General features: G+C 36.6%; 1 protein-coding gene across 1 annotated transcript in view; it reads left to right on the plus strand.

The window, feature by feature from the left end:
• The window catches only part of ZnT86D (solute carrier family 30 member 7), a 115,653-nt gene that overhangs the window by 75,649 nt on the left and 21,029 nt on the right, over positions 1-18,975 (plus strand). Inside the window, exons 7-9 of the mRNA XM_090385163.1 lie at positions 541-618; positions 735-870; positions 12,924-13,014. Coding sequence (XP_090241289.1) covers positions 541-618; positions 735-870; positions 12,924-13,014 — 305 coding nt within the window. The remainder of the gene's footprint in view (positions 1-540; positions 619-734; positions 871-12,923; positions 13,015-18,975) is intronic.

Here is an 18,975-nt window from a genome sequence, read left to right on the forward strand (position 1 = left end):
ATGAGTGCAATATTAAACCTTTCCAAACATGAAATGTTGGCAGCATTTGAAACTTTGCATTGAGGCCTTTGAAACTTTGCATTGAGTGTGAAGAAAATGTGCCAGAAAATATATTTGAGTGCTTAAACAAATGCGAACATTTTTATGAACGATGTACAGTAAAATCCAGTTTACAACAAAAAATAACCAAATATTTTATGACATAATTCTTAAGTGTACTAATATATTGTGCACTCATGTATGGAGTCATTTCTTAATATATGTGTATTAATAAATTAATTGTTTTAAAATGTTAGAAAATTTATTTTTCAAGTATTTTTCATTGTTGAAAAGGTCATATTTCTTTATAATGAAATTTCTGTATAACGAATTTTTTCAAGCAAACGATCGATTTCGTTATATGGCGGTTCGATTTATATGTTGTAAAATAAACATTTTACATTTGTTTTACTTTTTATTGTATTACATGTCAGAATAATTATCAGAGTAATTATTCATTATTATTGAAATTATTAATTTTTGTTATGAATCTTATATTAGGATTACAAGAAAATCACTGTGAAGAAAGCCATCCACCACCACCATCATCTGATGCATCCCAAAGTCAAATTTTGCATGGTAAGCTTTAATTTTTCATTTGTTTCCTTTTTTTTTTTTTTTTTTTTGACCTCTTAACTATTATTCCATCTGACACATTTGAATTGTACTTTTTTTGTTGTTTTTCTTCTCTCCAGGTGTCTTCTTACATATTTTGGCCGATACACTAGGGAGTGTTGGGGTAATAGTGTCTGCTATTCTCATGAATCAGTTTGGATGGTTAATTGCTGACCCTATATGTTCTATGTTTATAGCAACACTTATTGGTATCAGGTGAGTAATCTCATGGTAGCTTACAACTACATTCATTGTAGGTTAACTAATGGCAGTTTCACTAATTATTTTAATTAAGAGATTGAACATAAAATTAGTATTTTGTTTTACATGATAATAATAATGTCAAAATATTACAAGTAAAGAAGCTTATCCAGCATCAGCAAAAAAAAAAAAAACTTTGACCCACTTCATATGTTCATTTTTTTTTTTTTTTTAATTTATTCAAACTATCCATTTCCACAACACCAGGTGAAAATTTATTCCAACAGTTATTGTCTGGCCTGAAAGCAGTTTACACATGTATATTCTGGATCCATCTTTTTCAGTTTAAACTTATTTGGGTCTGTGTCCTATATAAGAAAGAATAAAAATGTCATCTCCATTTAGTTTAATCAAACTTTTAAAAGCCATGAAAAATTCATTTAGGTTGCCACATAGATACGTCATTTCCACTTGCTGCAATTTATAGAATCTTGGTCTTCTTTGGTAAGAATATCCTTCTGTACACCCAATTAATCTCATTGCTGTTCTCTGCACCATTTCTGATAGATCTACCTCCTTCCAAAAATAAGGTTTCTAAAGTTGTATATAGTATTCAAGATGTGATCTAACCATTGCTTTACATAGTGTAATTATCACATCTTTGTCACATTTCCTGAATATTATTGATAAATCCCATGATCTATTCTAGCAGTTTGTCTTCAGTGTCCTTCAGTCTTCAAGTTGCATTGAACAGTTATCCTAAGTCTTTTTCATTATTGTCCACCTTGAATTTGGAGCCACCATATGGTATGCTATTCTGGGATTACTGCTACCCAAATGTGCAGTACCTTGCATTTATTAATGTTAAACCTCAAATGTCATTTTTCAGCTCATGCACCCTGTTATCTACATCTTGAATTAGCATACCCTGAATAATTTTTTTTAATTATCCTACCTACGTTTGTATCATTAGCAAAATTAGACATCAGACTTGAAATACCTATATTCATATAATAATGAATATTAAAAACAGTAAAGAAGCTAAATACAGGTAGCCCTTGGTTTTGCGCCGATTTGCAATAGTACCGATCACTAACCATAATGCCATTTTTATTTATTTATTTTTGCAAATTTTTTATAAATTGAAAGTTTAAAATCGTCAGACAAAATTTATCAGCATCATACTGTGATATCCACTGTTTACGTGATTTAGGACAATCTGAGACAATCAGCAACTAGCACATCCGTATCAGAGACGAGAAAGATTCCCGTCCTCAAAGTAACCACTCGTGGATGAGGATAGTAAAGGTCCATGCGGTGAACCATTCAGTTGGTTGTTGTTTACACTCTTTACACGTGTTGGAAATTTATTACACTAGCATTTTTTTATTAATTGGGCTATTAATAAATTAAATAATAATGGTGATAGTCACGTGCAGTTTTTGGCAATTGTTTTATAAAGTTTTTTTTTAATTTAATAGAATAAAGAAACACCATGTCTGGTAAAAGAAGTTCATTGAATCCTAGTGCAATATTCGGAGGATGGAATCGCCCTAATGTGTGTGGTGCTATGAATATGCGTCCATCGACTATTACTACAACTATGAAGAATGCTAACAAAATAAAACAATCGATGCAGTGGTAGGTAAAATTTTTGGTGCCGGAACCTAACCCTGTGATTTCCGATTGACTCCATTACATAAAGGGTTCCATTTGCGCCGATTCCATATGTGCCTGTTCCCCCAGGAACCTAACCTCAACGTAAATCGAGGGCTACCTGTACTGGTACCTACTGATTCTGGTGTTGTAATGCTATTCCATGAAGAGCAATGGCCATTTTTAACTGATCTCTACCTTTTCCCAAACCATACCTTTAGCCATAGTAGTAACTTGCCCCTAATTCCACATTGCTTCAAGTTATACAGCAGTCATTCATGTGGAACAGTATTAAAAGCTTTACTGAAATCTAAGTATGTGATTTCAAAATTATTCTATGCATCCAGATGCTCTGTCATGACTCCATAACAGTTAATCACTAGTCAAGCATGATCTTCCATTAATAAATCCATGCTGTGATTGCCTTATAGCTCTACTCCTATCAAGGCGATCTTGCACTTCTTTAATGATTGAACCTCCTTCAGTGAATAGGAGAAACAGTTGCACATTGCATGGTGTGTAATGTAGTTTAAATACTAATGCTTCTCTCAGTCACTCATTCATCTCTTTCTCACACACCAAGCGGGGGGGAATACATGGTGTGTAATGTAGTTTAAATACTAATGAAGGGAGAGGGGAATGCATGGTGTGTAATGTAGTTTAGATACTAATGCTTCTCTCAGTCACTCATTCATCTCTTTCTCACACACCAAGTGGGGGGAATACATGGTGTGTAATGTAGTTTAAATACTAATGCTTACTAATTATTAAGCTAAATAAGAAAGAATATAAAAGATTAAAACTAAGGTTAGTGCGAACTTAACTGTGACATTTATGGTTTGTGTTCTTTTTCTCACACACACTCTCATTCATTCTTCTGGCTTTCATTTCATTTGTTGGACCCTTGCTTTCTGCACTGCACTTCACTCTCTGGGCACCTTAACTTACTGTTATTGTTCAGTTGTGGTGCAGGCCAGGGGAGAATGCAGTGATAGTGTTTGTGTTGTTAGTAATGTTTGTCAATATATATAAAGTAGTGAGAGTTATTATTAACTTTGTATTCTATCAGCCAATTACATTTGCTCTTCCATTCAACATAACACTCATTCACTCTCTTTCCTTCATGCTGGGTCACTCTTTCTTTCACTAAAACTAATTCACTCTTTCACTCAGTGACCCGCCTATTCGTTCTGTCTTTCATTCTACATTGTGTATCCCCTTGCTACCAGCTTACTGATATTTTTCAGCTAATCTGCTTCCCTGGCTGTCTGTACATCTCCCATCCCCACATGGTTACTTATTTGGTGTGGGGCACCCAGGTCCCTACACATGGCAGGGTAGTCCTGGGGGGGGTACCCAGGTCAATACAGTTTTGTCATGTCAAGGTGCAGAATACTACTGTCCTGACAGATATTAGGTCATTGTCTTGGCTTGGTGGGAGACATGGGCAGTTTTAACTATTGATTATTGCTTAATTGCTGGGGGCTGAATTGCCATTCTTTGGATAGTTCTGCACATTTCGAATACTTTCTGTGTGAAGGTTGTAGAGGCTTTATCATTCCCTCTTCTATGATGAATAGATGTTCTTCTTCTTCCCTTGGAAGGGGAGGCCAGTCTGTGCTATTAGCTGTGTTCTGAGAATGTCATAAATTATACATTCATATAGAATGTGTGCTCAGTCTTCACTCTCACCACAGGTGCAATTTGGGTCATCAGTCAGCCTTAAGGAGGTTAGTTTGCCTTTAGGGAGCCATGACCTGTCAATATGAATGTTGAAAAAAAGCTGACCATTGCCACCCATGGCAGAAACCTTCTGGTAACTAGACCTCTGGTTTCCTGCTTCCATTTTGTTTGCCATAGCTCATGGAGCTTTGTGGCTATTCTTTTTCTTTCAGCATTGAAGGTGTTGGCTGTATCAAGGGCTATCCCCAGAAATTCTGTGGGTGGGTATGCCCTTTTTAAGTCTATAATACAAGCCTCTTTTAGCTACTTCCAGGTACAGTGGGAGAGCTCCAACCAGCAGCTGCAGTGCAGATGTGCTTACTTTGCAACATGCTCTGGTAATGGTGAGAAGTATTGTCCTTTGTATCAATTCTAATTTATTCCTGTTGCTTATTATGGTCGAGTGGGTGACCCATGCATCGGCTCCATAGGTGATAACAGGTAGGAACATTGTACAGTATATGATTGTCAGGATCTTTCTTTTGAGCTGCCAGTCTGATCGACTGATCCTGGCAATCATATCTGCATAATTTCTCACTTTCTTTGCCAAGTAACATTAGTATTAGTTTAGTAGAGGCATACGATGCAAGAAAGCAAGCTTATGCAGGGTATATCGTGAGGGTATATCAGGTTTAATGTCCAAAAAAAAAAAAAAAACTGTCCCCTTTCACCCCTCCATTCGTTCCAAATGCCTGTCCAGCTCAGCCTTAAATCTTTTTTAGGCTATCCACTTCCACAGCAAAAGATGGAAGTCTGTTCCACCAATCAACTACCCGCTGGCTAAAGGCAAATTTCCGCACATATATTCTACAACTGTCTTTCCTCAATTTAAATCTTTCCTCAAATTCTTAATCTGAGCAAGAGTAAGAATCCTATCTGCATTCAGCTTACTCAACCCATTCAAGGCCTTATACACCTCAATCAGATCACCTTGCAGTTGCCTACTTTCCAGGCACTGCAGTTTGTAGAACTGAAGCCTTTCTTCTTAAGAGGATCCCTTTTTTCCCTTCACCAATCTTGTTGCTCTTTTTTGTACTTGTTCTAGGAACTCTACATTCTTCCTAAAATGAAGCCTCCAGACCTGTACACAGAACTTTAGGTGTGGCCTGACCATTGCCTTGTATAATGGGATAATCACCTCCCTGTCCCTGCTACCAAAGTTCCTATATATCATTGACAAGACTCCATGACCTGCCCTGGCAGCCCGTCTACACTGCTCAGCGAACTTCATATTTGACTGCACAATTTCCCCCAGGTCGTTTTCACTTCCACTTTCCTGAGTGTAGTACCACACAGTTGGTATGTTTCTCCTCAGTTATTGCTATCCATATGCAGTACTTTGCATTTCTCAATGTTAAACTTCAGTTGCCACTTCTCAGCCCATTTGCTCAACTTACCTAGATCCAGTTGGAGTAGCATACTGTCTTTACTGTCATTAACAACCCTTCCAACATTTGTATCATCTGCAAACTTGGACATTAAACCTGATATACCCTCATCAATATCATTGATAAATATACAAAACAACAATGGGCCCAACACCGAACCCTGGGGAACTCTACTAATAACATTTGTCCACGAAGAGCAGTGTCCATTGAATACCACTCTCTGTCGTCTCCCACTCAACCATCCCTTTATCCATTGTAGCAACTTACCCTTAATACTATACTTCTCCAATTTGTACAGCAGTCTTCCATGTGCAACAGTATCAAAAGCTTTCCTAAAATCCAAGTTTATGATATCAAAATTATTTTTGGCATTCAGTTCCTTTGTGACCACATCATAGTATCCAATCAAATTGGTCAGACAAAACCTGCCTTTAACAAACCCATGGTGTGTCTTAACTATTACTGCAGTCTTCTCTAGATGATCCTGCAATGCAAATTTTCCCCGGAACACAAGTTAAACTAACAGATCTATAGTTGCTTGTGTCACATTTTGAAAACCCCTTTTGTGAATTGGTGATACATTTGCACACCTCCAGTACATGGGGACCTCCGCTGAGTCCAAGAAAGCTCTCAAAATTATGGCTAAGGGTTTTCTTACTTCGTTAGCAGCCTCCCTTATTATAACTGGATAGATCCCACTTACCCTAGGTGCCTTTTTATGTTTAACTTCAACAATTTCTCCTGCACTTTGCTCTCAGTTATTACAAAATCACTTAGCTCCATGTTAGAGTTTGATAAAGTTCTGGCACTCTCCTCATTGAATAACTCCTCATGTGTGAAAATAGATGCAAAATACTCATTCAGTTTATCAGCTACCCGAGCATTAGCATTAGTAGAGGCAAATGATGCAAGAAAGCAAGCTTATTCAGCATCAGCCAAAAAAAAAAAAACACACCACTCCCATTTCACCCCTCCGTTTGCTCGAAATACCTGTCCAGTTGAGCCTTAAATTTGTTTAGGCTATCAACTTCAACAACAAGTGATGGAAGTTGGTTCCACCAACCAACCAACCAACCACCCGCTGGCCAAAGGCAAATTTCCGCACATCTATCCGACATCCGTCCTTCCTCAATTTGAATTTATGCCCTCTGAGCTGATTATTCTGAGCAAGCTGAAGAATCCCATTGGCATTGAGCATGCTCAAGCCATTCAAAGCCTTATACACCTCGCAGATCACCTCGCCGGTGCCTAGTCTCCAGACTCTGTAATTTGCAAAACTTAAGCCTTTCTTCGTAAGAGCAACCCTTTGTTCCATTCACTAATCTTTTTGCTCTTCTCTGTACCCGTTCCAGCAGCTCTACATCCTTCTTGAAATGAGGCCTCCAGACCTGTATACAGTACTCAAGATGTGGCCTGACCATTGCCTTATAGAAGGGAATAATCACCTCCTTATCCTGCTAGAAAAATTCCTGTATATCATTGACAAGACACCATGAGCTACTCTTGCAGCTCGTCTGCACTGCTCAGAGAACTTCATATCTGCCTGCACAATTACCCCCAGGTCCTTTTCATTCTCCACCACTGTCAGTGTAGTACCACAGAGTTGATACGTTGCTCTGGGGTTACTGTTTCCCATATGTAGTACTTTACATTTGTCAATGTTAAACTTCATTTGCCACCTCTCAGCCCATCTGTTCAACCTTTCCAGATCCTGTTGCAGCAGCATGGCGTCAGTGGTGTCCTTAACAACCCTGCCAACTTTTGTATCATCTGCAAACTTGGACATTAAACTTGATATCCCATCATCAATATCATTCATAAACACTGAAAACAACAACGGACCCAACACTGAACCCTGAGGAACTCCACTAATAACATTAGTCCACGTTGAGCAGTGTCCATTGATTACCACTCTCTGTCTTCTGCCACTCAACCATCCCCTTATCCATAGCAGCAGTTTGCCTCCAATGCCACACTGCTCCAATTTGTGCAGCAGTCTTCCATGTGCAACAGTATCAAAAGCCTTTCTAAGATCCAAATATATAATATCAAAGTTATTCCCTGCATCCAGTTCTTTTGTGACTACATCATAGTATCCAATCAAATTGGTCAGGCAAGACCTGCCCTTAACAAAACCATGCTGCGTCTGAGCTATAACTGAATTCTTGTCTAGATGATCCTGCATTGCTTCTTTAACCAGTGCCTCCATTAATTTACCTGGAACAGAAGTTAAACTAACAGGTCTATAATTACTTGTGTCAGCCTTTGATCCTCCTTTGTGAATTGGGGTTACATTTGCACATCTCCAGTCTATGGGTACCTCCCCTGAGTCCAAAGAAGCTCTCATAATTATGGCTAGGGGTTTGCTTACTTCCTTTGCTGCCTCCTTTAATATAACTGGATAGATCCCATCCACCCCAGGTGCCTTTTTTATGTTTATCCTCAACAATCTCTCCTCCACTTTCCTCTCAGTTATTACAAAATCATCCAGCTCACTGCCAATGTTTACTTTACCTACATCATTCTCCTTCCTGAATAACTCCTCATGCATGAATGTAGATGCAAAATACTCGTTTAGATTGTTAGCCACCTGAGCAGGATCCTCAACTGTTGAACCATCAATATCCAGTGGACCAATCTGATTCATCCCTTTCCTTCTTGAGTTTAAATAGGTAAAGAACTCTTTTCTGTTTTTCTTTGCATCCTTTGCCAAGGATTTTTCGTAGTCTGCCTTTGCCTGCCTAATCTCCTTTGTGACTTGGTTACAGACCAACTTATATCTATCATAGGCTTCCATGTCACCCATTAATTTATATATATCCCATGCATTTTTCTTCTCTGCCACATGTCTCATTAGTTCATCTGATCATCATGATCATCAATAGTCAACCCATCTATGTTAAGTGGTCCAATCTGATTCATCCATTTCCTTCTAGAGTTTACATAAGTAAAGAACTCTTTGCTGTTTTTCTTTGCATCCTTTGCCAAGGATTTCTCGTAATCTGCCTTCACCTGCCTAACCTCCTTTGTGACTTGATTACACACTAGTTTATATCTGGCATATGCTTGTGTCACCTGATACTTTATATGCATCCCATACATTTTTCTTCTCTTCCATGAGCCTCATTAGTTTATCTGATCTCCATTTAGGCCTAAACCTTGAATAGTATTTCTTAGTTGGAATGAAAAGCCTAGTAGCCTCCAAAATTAAGTCCCTGAAGGCTTCCCATTTAGAATTCAATGTTGGTAACATCATCAGTTGATCCCACTGTACAGAATTTAAAAACTGTCTGAGACCCCTGTAGTCACCTTTATGAAAGCAAAAGCCCTTCCCTTTAGCCTTGATAGTAGTTACATCTTTAAATAATTCCCACATAAGTAGATCAAATGGGGATAAAAAGTTAATTTTAATCAAAGACCACTCCAAGATATATTTGTTCTGTAACTATTTTTATAGTAATTGTGTTAATTTTAATTTGTGGATGTCTTCTGTCCAAATTGCCTTTTAGAAGTATTTGTTTGGTGTTTTCAGGCGATATTTTGCCAAGGTATACACTGTGATTGAATACAAAACCCTGTAAGAATGTGTGTAATGTCATGTTTGTGCAGTGTGTACATGTGTTTTGTTTAGTTGTTTCTGGCCACTTAGTCACCAGGAAAGCCTGCTCAGTGTCTGTCTACACCACAGTGAGGTTGGTCACAACACCACGTGGAGGTGGGCAAAATTGAATTCTAATGATTGAAAACTTGGATGCTCTCCCACCAAAGGGAGTCGAAAAAGCACCCTCGAAGTCAACAAAAACAACCAAAGTATAGGTATGGGTAGTACCAGTGGCAGATTCAGGGTAGGGGCATGTGCCCCCACGTCGTTTTTTGGAAAATATACACCAATCATTTAAATTCCCTTTAGCTACAAAAAAAAAAAAAAATTTTTTTTTTTTTTTTTCATTGTTAACATAGGATTTTATCTATTTTGCATTGTGGCTCAGCTATTTTCAACTGACTATAGTTGGCAACACTGATGCCAATATGAATACCATTCTAGTGCATAAAATGGTGCCCCTCCTGTCATTTTTTTCTGGATAGTACTAAACCAACTAAACCAACCATAGAAATTTGACAAGGCATTCTCAGTACTGAGACTTGAAGTAAAACCATATTGATTAGAATTTCTAATGCAATTAGAGTTTTGAATAAGTGAAGAAAGCCAAAAGGGCAGAAAGCTTTTAAAGACCTTCCCCAAAACAGAAAGCAGTGTTTGGTCTATATCAGCAGTTTCTGACCTTTTTTGACTCATTAACCCCTTTCATCATAATATTTTTATCACGAACCACAAGCCTATATTCTCTGAAATCGTATAATAGTTTTGAATTTTTATTATAAAATATTTCTAGTACTATCTTTTTATAAGTTATATTGCATAATAATATGTAGTTTCTTTTGTTGACATGTCTGCACCCAATCCTCCCACTAACATCCTGTTGCGCATGCTCACTGTGTAAGGACACGTGACCCACTAAATATAAATTTCAAACCAAACCGCATAAATTAATATTAAATTACAGGCTGGCCTCTATTAACGCGATTAATTCGTCCTGCGAGCGCATGGCGCAAAACGGAAACGTGTTGATCGAATATAATAAACAATAGGAAAAATTATAATTGGTCCTTGCCCTTCTGGAATGTCCATAAAGAATTTTAAAAATACCTTTTAAAATAACTTTTTAACTGTATACAATGTAAAAGATAATTAAAATAATTATGGAATTAAACGTTCATTGCATAAAACAGCGGCTCCCAAACTGTGTGCCGCGGAATATTTTAAATTTTCGAGGGAAACACAATGATACTCGACATCTGTTGGACACAGCACGAACTACTAGCTCGAGGTAGTTCACAGTTTCAACACTTTTTATTAAGTTGTTTGGACCTAACTACTTAATAAACGGAACTGTTGGGTATTTCTTTTGGTCTGGGTGCGCTGTGAAAAAATTACTGAGACACTAAGGGTGCCATGAACCGAGAAAGTTTGGGAACCTCTGACATAAAATACACAATTAAGAAATGACTGTTGCGGAAATATTTGAACAGTGTTGACTTTCTGTTTTCATCAATCAATTTCCGATAGCCGACAGCAATCTTCTCTGGGCCCTGGTGAAAAAAATATTGCAAAGAACCTCAAACCTTTTGTTTGAGGTTCTCTGTGATATGAAAGATTTCATCTAGTTCTTTTACCAATATCTCCTTTGCAGTAACATTTTCATCTGGCTCATTTAAAAATTAGAATTTTTAAATGCAAGTCTGTATTGATTTTATTAGCAGGAGACAAACAAGTAACACGTCTTCTTTCAATGGTTGATGGAACACACAGAGATGGGCAGCAGGCAAATGTTTGTTTATTGCCCATCCGACGCGTGGTAAGCTTAATGCTCAATTCAGATCTTTTTCAACTATCGCATAAAAAAGAAAATCATGTTAACTGGAAATTTGTAAAGTGAAAAGTGGTACAATTTTTTCATATAGCGGTAACTGAAAAACGCATTAATCGAATTCACGTTATGCTAGGCATGGCTGTATTTTTTAGTTTACAAAAATATACCTATGTAAATTTAAGCAGACACCATTACAGAATTTTTAGTGTGAACCCGTGAGGGTTTGCGAACCACCAATTGGGAACCAGTGGGCTATGTGATCTTGGAGAATTTATTGGCTTTCTGGGTTTTGAAGAAATTTAAATAATGAAATTCCTAAATATTGGAAAGGAGCCTTGAGAAATGTATTTGTTATAGAGATCAACTATTATCATTGGAGAAGTAGTGAAAAGTCTAGAAACAAACTCACCCTCAGTTGCATCATCTCCTGGACATTTATTAGGATGAATATTTTGGACAGCCAATTTTACCTCTTCAAGAGAGAGAGAATGGTTCCAAAGAGTCTTTAGAATGATAATGGGAATTAAGTAGTTTAATTTGTGTATAAATTATCAAATCAGAGGAAGGATCATCAACTGGAAAAAGTGAGTCTCGAATGTAGTTAACAGTGGAGTGCCAAGAAGCAGATTCATTGTCATTACTTATAACAGTGTTATAGATTGTGGGGGAGATGAATTTATTCTTGGAAATTTTATAAATAAGACCTAGGAATCATTGTTTCCTGCATAGAAACAAATTTCTGCCTAGCAGAGACCTTGCACTTTATGTTTTTATGAATAGTTTGACTTTTACAGGACCAAGTTATCCCATTAATGAGAAGTAGACCAATATAGTTCATACCTTTTTTTCTAATTTTAACATAAGCAAAGAATGCTTTGCTGCTTTTCATTGCACTCATGATGATATCCCTTTAGAACAGTGGTCGTCAACCTGGTCCCTACTGCCCACTAGTGGGCAATTTAAGCTTTCGTGGTGGGCGGTGGGGGTTTTTGTCCGTTGTTACAAATTTTGTTCTTCCTCCATATATTGAATACATTGCTAACAACTTCGCGAGTTTTACTTTTTTAAATATGCTTTTGCAATTTACTTTTGAATTCCATCTCTAAACTTTGAATATAGATAATAATTCACTGGACACTTCTCGAAGTATACTCGTTGATGAGGGGCTAAATTGAGTTACTGTGGCACCGGTGGGCGGTAAGGAAATTTTACCACCAACAAAGATACAAAAGTGGGCAGTAGGAATTAAAAGGTTGACGATCCCTGCTTTAGAAGTTACTAACTTGATTTTTCAGCATATTTAATATGTTTTGTTGATCTGCTTACTTTTAGCATGAACAGAGTTGCTTTAGACCTATTCCTGATATATAGATGGAAAGTATGGTTAATTTTTCCCAAATACCAAGGATACTGGTAACATTGTATATAGGTAACTTAAAATTATGGTTAAAAAAATTGCCGGATTTCTGTTTTTCCAGTTTTAATGAAATTTAGTATGGTTTGACCAATCTTTTTAAAAGGCCCAAATATAAAATTCCATGAAAATCTGTGTATCAGGAGTGAGGTTGTTGCATGTGATTAAACAGGTAGACATGCTGAAGATAGTAGGTGTTTTGTGCATTTGTGAAACACCTTTGAAAACTATTAAATAGTAGATTGGCAAGTTTAAATATTGATTTGATATCACCTAATAACATTATTAGTGACATCCCTAAAGTATTCAAAGTAGTAAAGAGTGACTACCTACTGGAAGTAAATCTAATGGAATGTTATATTTTGAATTTTAAGTGCTATTTTATTCTATATCTAAAATTATGCCACTATTTGTTAAACTTTTAATATTAAATCTGTACTTTATTTTAAATTTCAGTGTTCTTCCACTTATCAGTGATTCTGTATGTATTCTCATGCAAAGAACACCCAAAGAATTAGATAAGGTGCTTCCATCATGCTACCAAAGGGTAAGTGCAAAACAATATTTCAGTTTTGTTATGCAGGGTCCTCAGGATTTTCAGTGGTTATGTTCCTCACAGTATTTGTCAAGAGAAAATTGTGAATGTTAAAGTTAAGGGCCTTTGTGGGGTGGAGATAAGTTCCCAGCCCACTTCACTGTTGGTGTGGCAAAGTTATACTCATTAAATTTTTTAAAAAAATTAAATTACTGGTAAGTGCCATTTGTTATTTTCCTAAATTAGTTTGATAAAACTTAGTAACATTGTTTAGGTGTTACAACATTTAGTACCTTCTTGCACTGAGCTATAGAGAGGAATTAATAATGTTTCTTACTGGATCTTGAATGAATCTTGAAACTGAATTGCTTAAAGGGTGTTTCATTTGGAGGTATATCATTAAACATAACCTAAAAATGTAATAAAAAAAGCATTTAAACATTACTGTATAAAAAATCAGTTTAAATGTTCATTTATTTGTTCTTCATATTCAGATTATTGAAAACAAATTTCAACAAGAAAAACTAAACTAAAATTAAAAAAATACAGACAACGAAACACCTGTACAGCAAAGATGAGTTATTTTGACTCTGCATTATATTTTTCTGTCTTTATTATCTTGAGACAGTATTGTGCCTCCAGTGACAGAGTTTTAGCTTACACTCAGTTTAGAAATGACTCCATTATCCATAAATCAACCTAACATTATTAATATAATTTTTAATTGAATAACAGCATCAAGAAGGAGAATCCACTATTCATGAAAAACATTGTTGTGACTGGAATCAGAGCTATTTGGCTCCATTAAAGGGAAAAACTTAATGCTGAGTAGTGTTATTTTCTGAAAATATTTCACTACCTGCACTAAAGTAATATCCCACTTTATTACAAAAGATGATGAGACGAGACAATCTTTATAAATCTAAATATTATTTCTTTCTTATCCCCACCTTTATTTTTGAAAATTTTGTAATCTGGTTTTAATTTTGTAAGGTGTGCATTCCAGTTATGGAGTTTGTGTGTTGGATTTTCATAAGTGTATTTTTAATGATTTTAATTAGTTAGAGCTTTCAGTAAATTCAGATAATAGATATATTCTATTTCCAAGCTGTTTCACTGTACTTCATCAGTCAAAGTAAAGAATATATATCTAATTAGCTACCATATCACTCCCTGTAAAGATTGAAGAAAATATTATAACATTAAGAATGGTTCTGACTTTACTAAGGAATTTTATAGAGTAATGTATTCTAATGAAAGATCTGCTTTATCAAATTACAGCATTATAGGCAATCCTCAAGTCACATAAACCTTTATTTACTAGCAAATTGCCAGTCGTGTTATTACTCACCAAAAGGCCAGAGTTTAAATTTGAGTTCCATAGGTTGGGGTTCTTAGGGACATTTTTTACACAGTGGTTGAGTTAGTAGGTCTCTGATGAGGGTGGTGGCATGCTTTTCCTTCCTGGAAACTCAGGCTTCTTTTCTTTTTTTTTTTTTTTATCACAACATGGATTTATTTAAGGGAGATCTTATCTGACTAAGCTGGCACTGCTCTTCTTGGTCTAACGTTATTAGTGACATCCCTCAGAGTTCTTGTTGGGCTCTTACTGTTTTCAGTATTTATTAATGATATTGATGAGGAAATATCATATATTGTATAAGTTTTCAGGTGGTATAAAAGTTTTCAGGTTAACTAATGAGAGGAATCAAGGCAAACTACTGCCACAAGACCTAGAAAAATTAGGCAGAAAATGGGCTGAGAAGTGGGTTGAGGTTTAACATTGTTAAATGCAAGATACTGCATATGAGCAGCAGTAATCCCAGAATAATGTGTATCTTTGATTGGTATTGCACTCAAGGTGGTTGGTGAATGAAAGAGACCTAGGGGTGGTTGTACAATCTGAAGTTCTGAATGGTGCAGATAGATCTTCTAGAACAGCTCATGTCATTCTGTCAGTGATATATACAGGAATTTTGCCAAAAGGATAAGAAGATAATTATCTCATTATACAAAGTGATGGTTAGGCTGCATGTGGAGTACTGCATATAGGTCTAGAAGCCTCATTGTAAGAAGGATGTGTTACTATTGCAAGTGCTGTAGAAAAGAGCAGTAAGATTAGTCAAGGAGCAAAATGGCCATTCTTATCATGAAAGACTTCAATTCTGAGATACCACCATTTCCAAGTGCTGCATTTTGCAGCTTTGAAACTAGACTCCTCAGAGGAGACCTGATTGAAATGTTTAAGGATTGAATAATCCTTAAATCCTTAATGGATTGAATAAACTAAATGTTGATGGTATCCTTATTCTTTCTCAGACAATAAACATAAGGGAACATAAACTTAAATAACAAAAGGATGAGTGTAGGGTAGATTTATTGATCTCTTTTGAGGATATGATTGACATCATGGCAAGATCCAATCGTCCTTACATTTCAACGAGAGTACAGCTGTAAAACAGTGTTCATATGCTGGTTGCTAGATAGTCCACCAGACAGAACCTATTGGTAACTCTCTAGGAGGCTTATGGATCAGCTAGTGTATAATCTCGATGCCTCTACTCTGCCAGATAGTAACTAGAGGAAGTCCGAGTAGTGTGTACACGTGGGGGGGGGGGTTGTCTAGGCCACATTATGTCAAGAAGCTGGATATATTCTTACCATGTGTATGCCATATACAAAAATTTCATTACTTCATAGAGCATGCCCTTGCCACTTTTCTTACTTCTGAAGACGCCATGAATTATCAAAATAATATAACAAACATTTGCGAAAAGATCTGAACCTCCCAAACACTTCAACGTTCATTTCACAAATATATGTGGTCTTAGTTCCAATCTCAATGATGTCCATTTTCACTCACAGTGCCAAATCCCATGTACTTTTTCTGACAGAATCACAGTTATAGGTTGATTCAATGACTGCTCATCTCAGTTGTCCAAATTATTTGCTGTATGATTCTTTTCGCTTCAAAGGTGGTACTTGTGCATATGTCCATTCTGATATTCCCTTTCAGAGACTTAGTAATTTGGGATCTCCTCATTTCAATATTCTCTGGCTTAAAATCTCTGTGTCACATTCTGTTAAATTCATATATTGCCTCTATCGTTTTCCCAACAAACTAATCACTTGTAACTCTTTGACTTCTCTTTGAAACTTGATTTTCTCCAGTCCAGCTTTCCTAACAGTGAGGTAATTTTGTAATTTTAATGTTTGCAACTCCAACTGGCGCTTCTATTTTCCAGTCACTTGAACCCAGGTGGTCGAGATGCTGAGGCTTTTGCAATTACTAATGACCTTGCACTGATTGTTTATTTACCTACCAGAATACCCGATAGTCCTATACACATGGCCAACACACTTGATCTTTTTCTTACAAACAACCTTTCTAAGTACATGGTACACCTCAGATTACAATTTGGTGAGGTCTTTTGTCCAATGTAGCTTTCTCTCGTGGCCATTCCCAACCTAGTGTTTTTTGGCATTACAAGAATGCAAAATTGGATGATCTGAGAGATTTCTTTTCTTTGGTCGGATTACTGTTTCAAAACTTCTGATGTCAACGTTTGCTCAGATCGTGTCAGTGAAATTATTCAAGTTAGGATGGAATCCTTTATTCCACACCGCCACCTTAAAATCTCATCCTTTATCTAAACCTTGGTTTTCCAATAAATTTGCTAAGGCTGTTCAAGAGAAGAATGTTGCATATCATAATTGACTTGTTTCCAAATCTTCAGCTTCTTTTTCTGCCTACACCAAAGCTCACAACAATTGTAAAGCAGTTATTAATCAGTCCAAACTAGTTTTTGAACAAGCTAAGAGTAGACAACTTGCTTCTTGTCCAAATGGTAGCTGAATATTCTGGTCTCTTGCCAAAGCTATTGGCCACAACTTCTTCCCATCTCTGTTCAAACCTCTTTCAAAACCAGATGGTTCTATTGCCACCTCATCTTTATCCTATTTTTCTTCCAAATCGTGTATTAATGATCTTGGTAAGCCACCTTCCACCATTCCCAATATGCTCCATTCAATGCCTCCTGTGGTTTTCTTTCAAAGGAATGTCAGAAGTATTTTGATGAATCTTGATGCTAGAAAGCTCTAGGGTTCTGATGTTATTTCTCCACTTGTTCTCAAAACCTGTGCTCCTGAACTTACTCCTCTTCTGTGTCACCTTTTTTCACTTTCTTATTCCAAAGGTATTTTTCCTTCTGCTTGAAAACTTGCTCATATCCAGCCAGTTCCTAAAAAGGGTGACACATCTCTCCCATCTAATTATTGCCCCATTGCAATTGCTTCTACTCTTTCAAAAGTAATGGAGAAATCAATTAACTGCCAACTCTTAAACTAGATAGAAACCTTCTGTCTGATCAACGATCGCCAGTATGGATTCCGTCAGTGTCGATCCACTGGTGATATTCTGGCTTATGTTACCCATCTATGGACAAATTCAATATAAAAGTTTGGTGAAACTCAAGCCATTGCTCTTGGCATTTCAAAGGCTTTTGATCATCTTTGGCACAAAGATCTTATGGTTTGCTGACAATTTTTTGTAATTGGGTATCCAGATTTCTCTCTGACCGCTCACTGTGGGTGAAGGTAGATGGCTCTCTGTCTTCTAACTTCTCTACTAATTCTTGCCTTCCCCCCAGGGTTCTGTTCTTTTCTTCTTGTATATTAATGATCTTCTTCCTTTTTGACCAGAAATCCTATCCATAGTTTTGCTGATGATAGCACATTACATTCTACCTTCCAGTTTGAGAAGACTTACTCTTCTCAAATGGCTTCAATTTTTTGAATATCCACTATCAATTCCTTCAATGCTGATCTCCAAGTAATTCTCCAGTGGACCGAAGATAACTTAGTTGATTTCAATCCTTCTAAAACTCAGTCCTGTCTTATATCTTGCAAAAAGGATTCTTCTGCTCCTATGCTTATCTTCAAAGACATGCCAATTTCTAGGCAAGTTCATATAACTCTATTGGAGATTACCCTGACTTCTAATCTTTCTTGGCATAAGCACATTTACAAATATTGCTGCTTCTACATCTAAAAAATTTGGTTTCCTCCTTTGCTCTTGGCACTACTTTTCTTCCAAACAGTTCACTCTGTACAAATTGCAAATCTGCCCTACCATGGAATATTTCCTCTCTCAGACTTCTAGATTCCATTCAAAAGAGGGCAGTTAGTTTAATTAATGACTCATCTCTAACAGTCTCTCTCCACTCTCTGTCTCATAGGCATTCTGTTTCTGCTACATGCCTTTACTATAGATACTTCCATAGGCACTGTTCTTCTGAATTAGCTTCTATAATTCCTGCTCTCTCTCTTTCAAAGCAGTCTGAACACTTGCCACAACCAGTCGACATCCTTTTACTGTTCAACTTCAAACTCACAGGACCAACTTTTCATTTTCCTCATTTATTCATTCAACTTCCAATTTTCTGGAACAACCTTTCTTCATACATAAAATCTGAAAATTACAGTCTACAGAAGTTCAAGTCTAATGTCAACGAATATCTTCTTTCATATTCTCAATTGCCAATACATGCACGGTACTAAGTAATACCTCTTGTGTTTGGGATTTTAATTTTAAAAAAATAAATAAATAAAATAATCCTTTATTGTATCATTATTTCCATGGAAAAGTCAGTTTTGATTTTCAATACCTTTTACAGAAATGCCTGCATTACCAAAGGTGCTATTATATTTTTAATTTTTGGGTTTTATCAGTTACACTAGTTTAGTTGTTATTGTTATTTGGTTTTTAGGAGCATTAGCAACTAAGGCCATATTTCTCCGGGGATATGCGGTGGTCATTCCCTGACCTTTCTGCATCCTCCGTATTTGATGGTCACGTGCTCGAACCCTGGTCTAATCAAGAAGCATGTGCCACGCACTGCTGCTCCTGCCCACCTGGCTACGGAGGCACTCTTAGTTGTTATCATTGTGAATATAATATCATCATTTACAATC

The sequence above is a fragment of the Mastigoproctus giganteus genome, chromosome 1, assembly GCF_048544385.1.
Source record: "Mastigoproctus giganteus isolate SK-2022 chromosome 1, ASM4854438v1, whole genome shotgun sequence".
NCBI lineage: Eukaryota > Metazoa > Arthropoda > Arachnida > Uropygi > Thelyphonidae > Mastigoproctus > Mastigoproctus giganteus.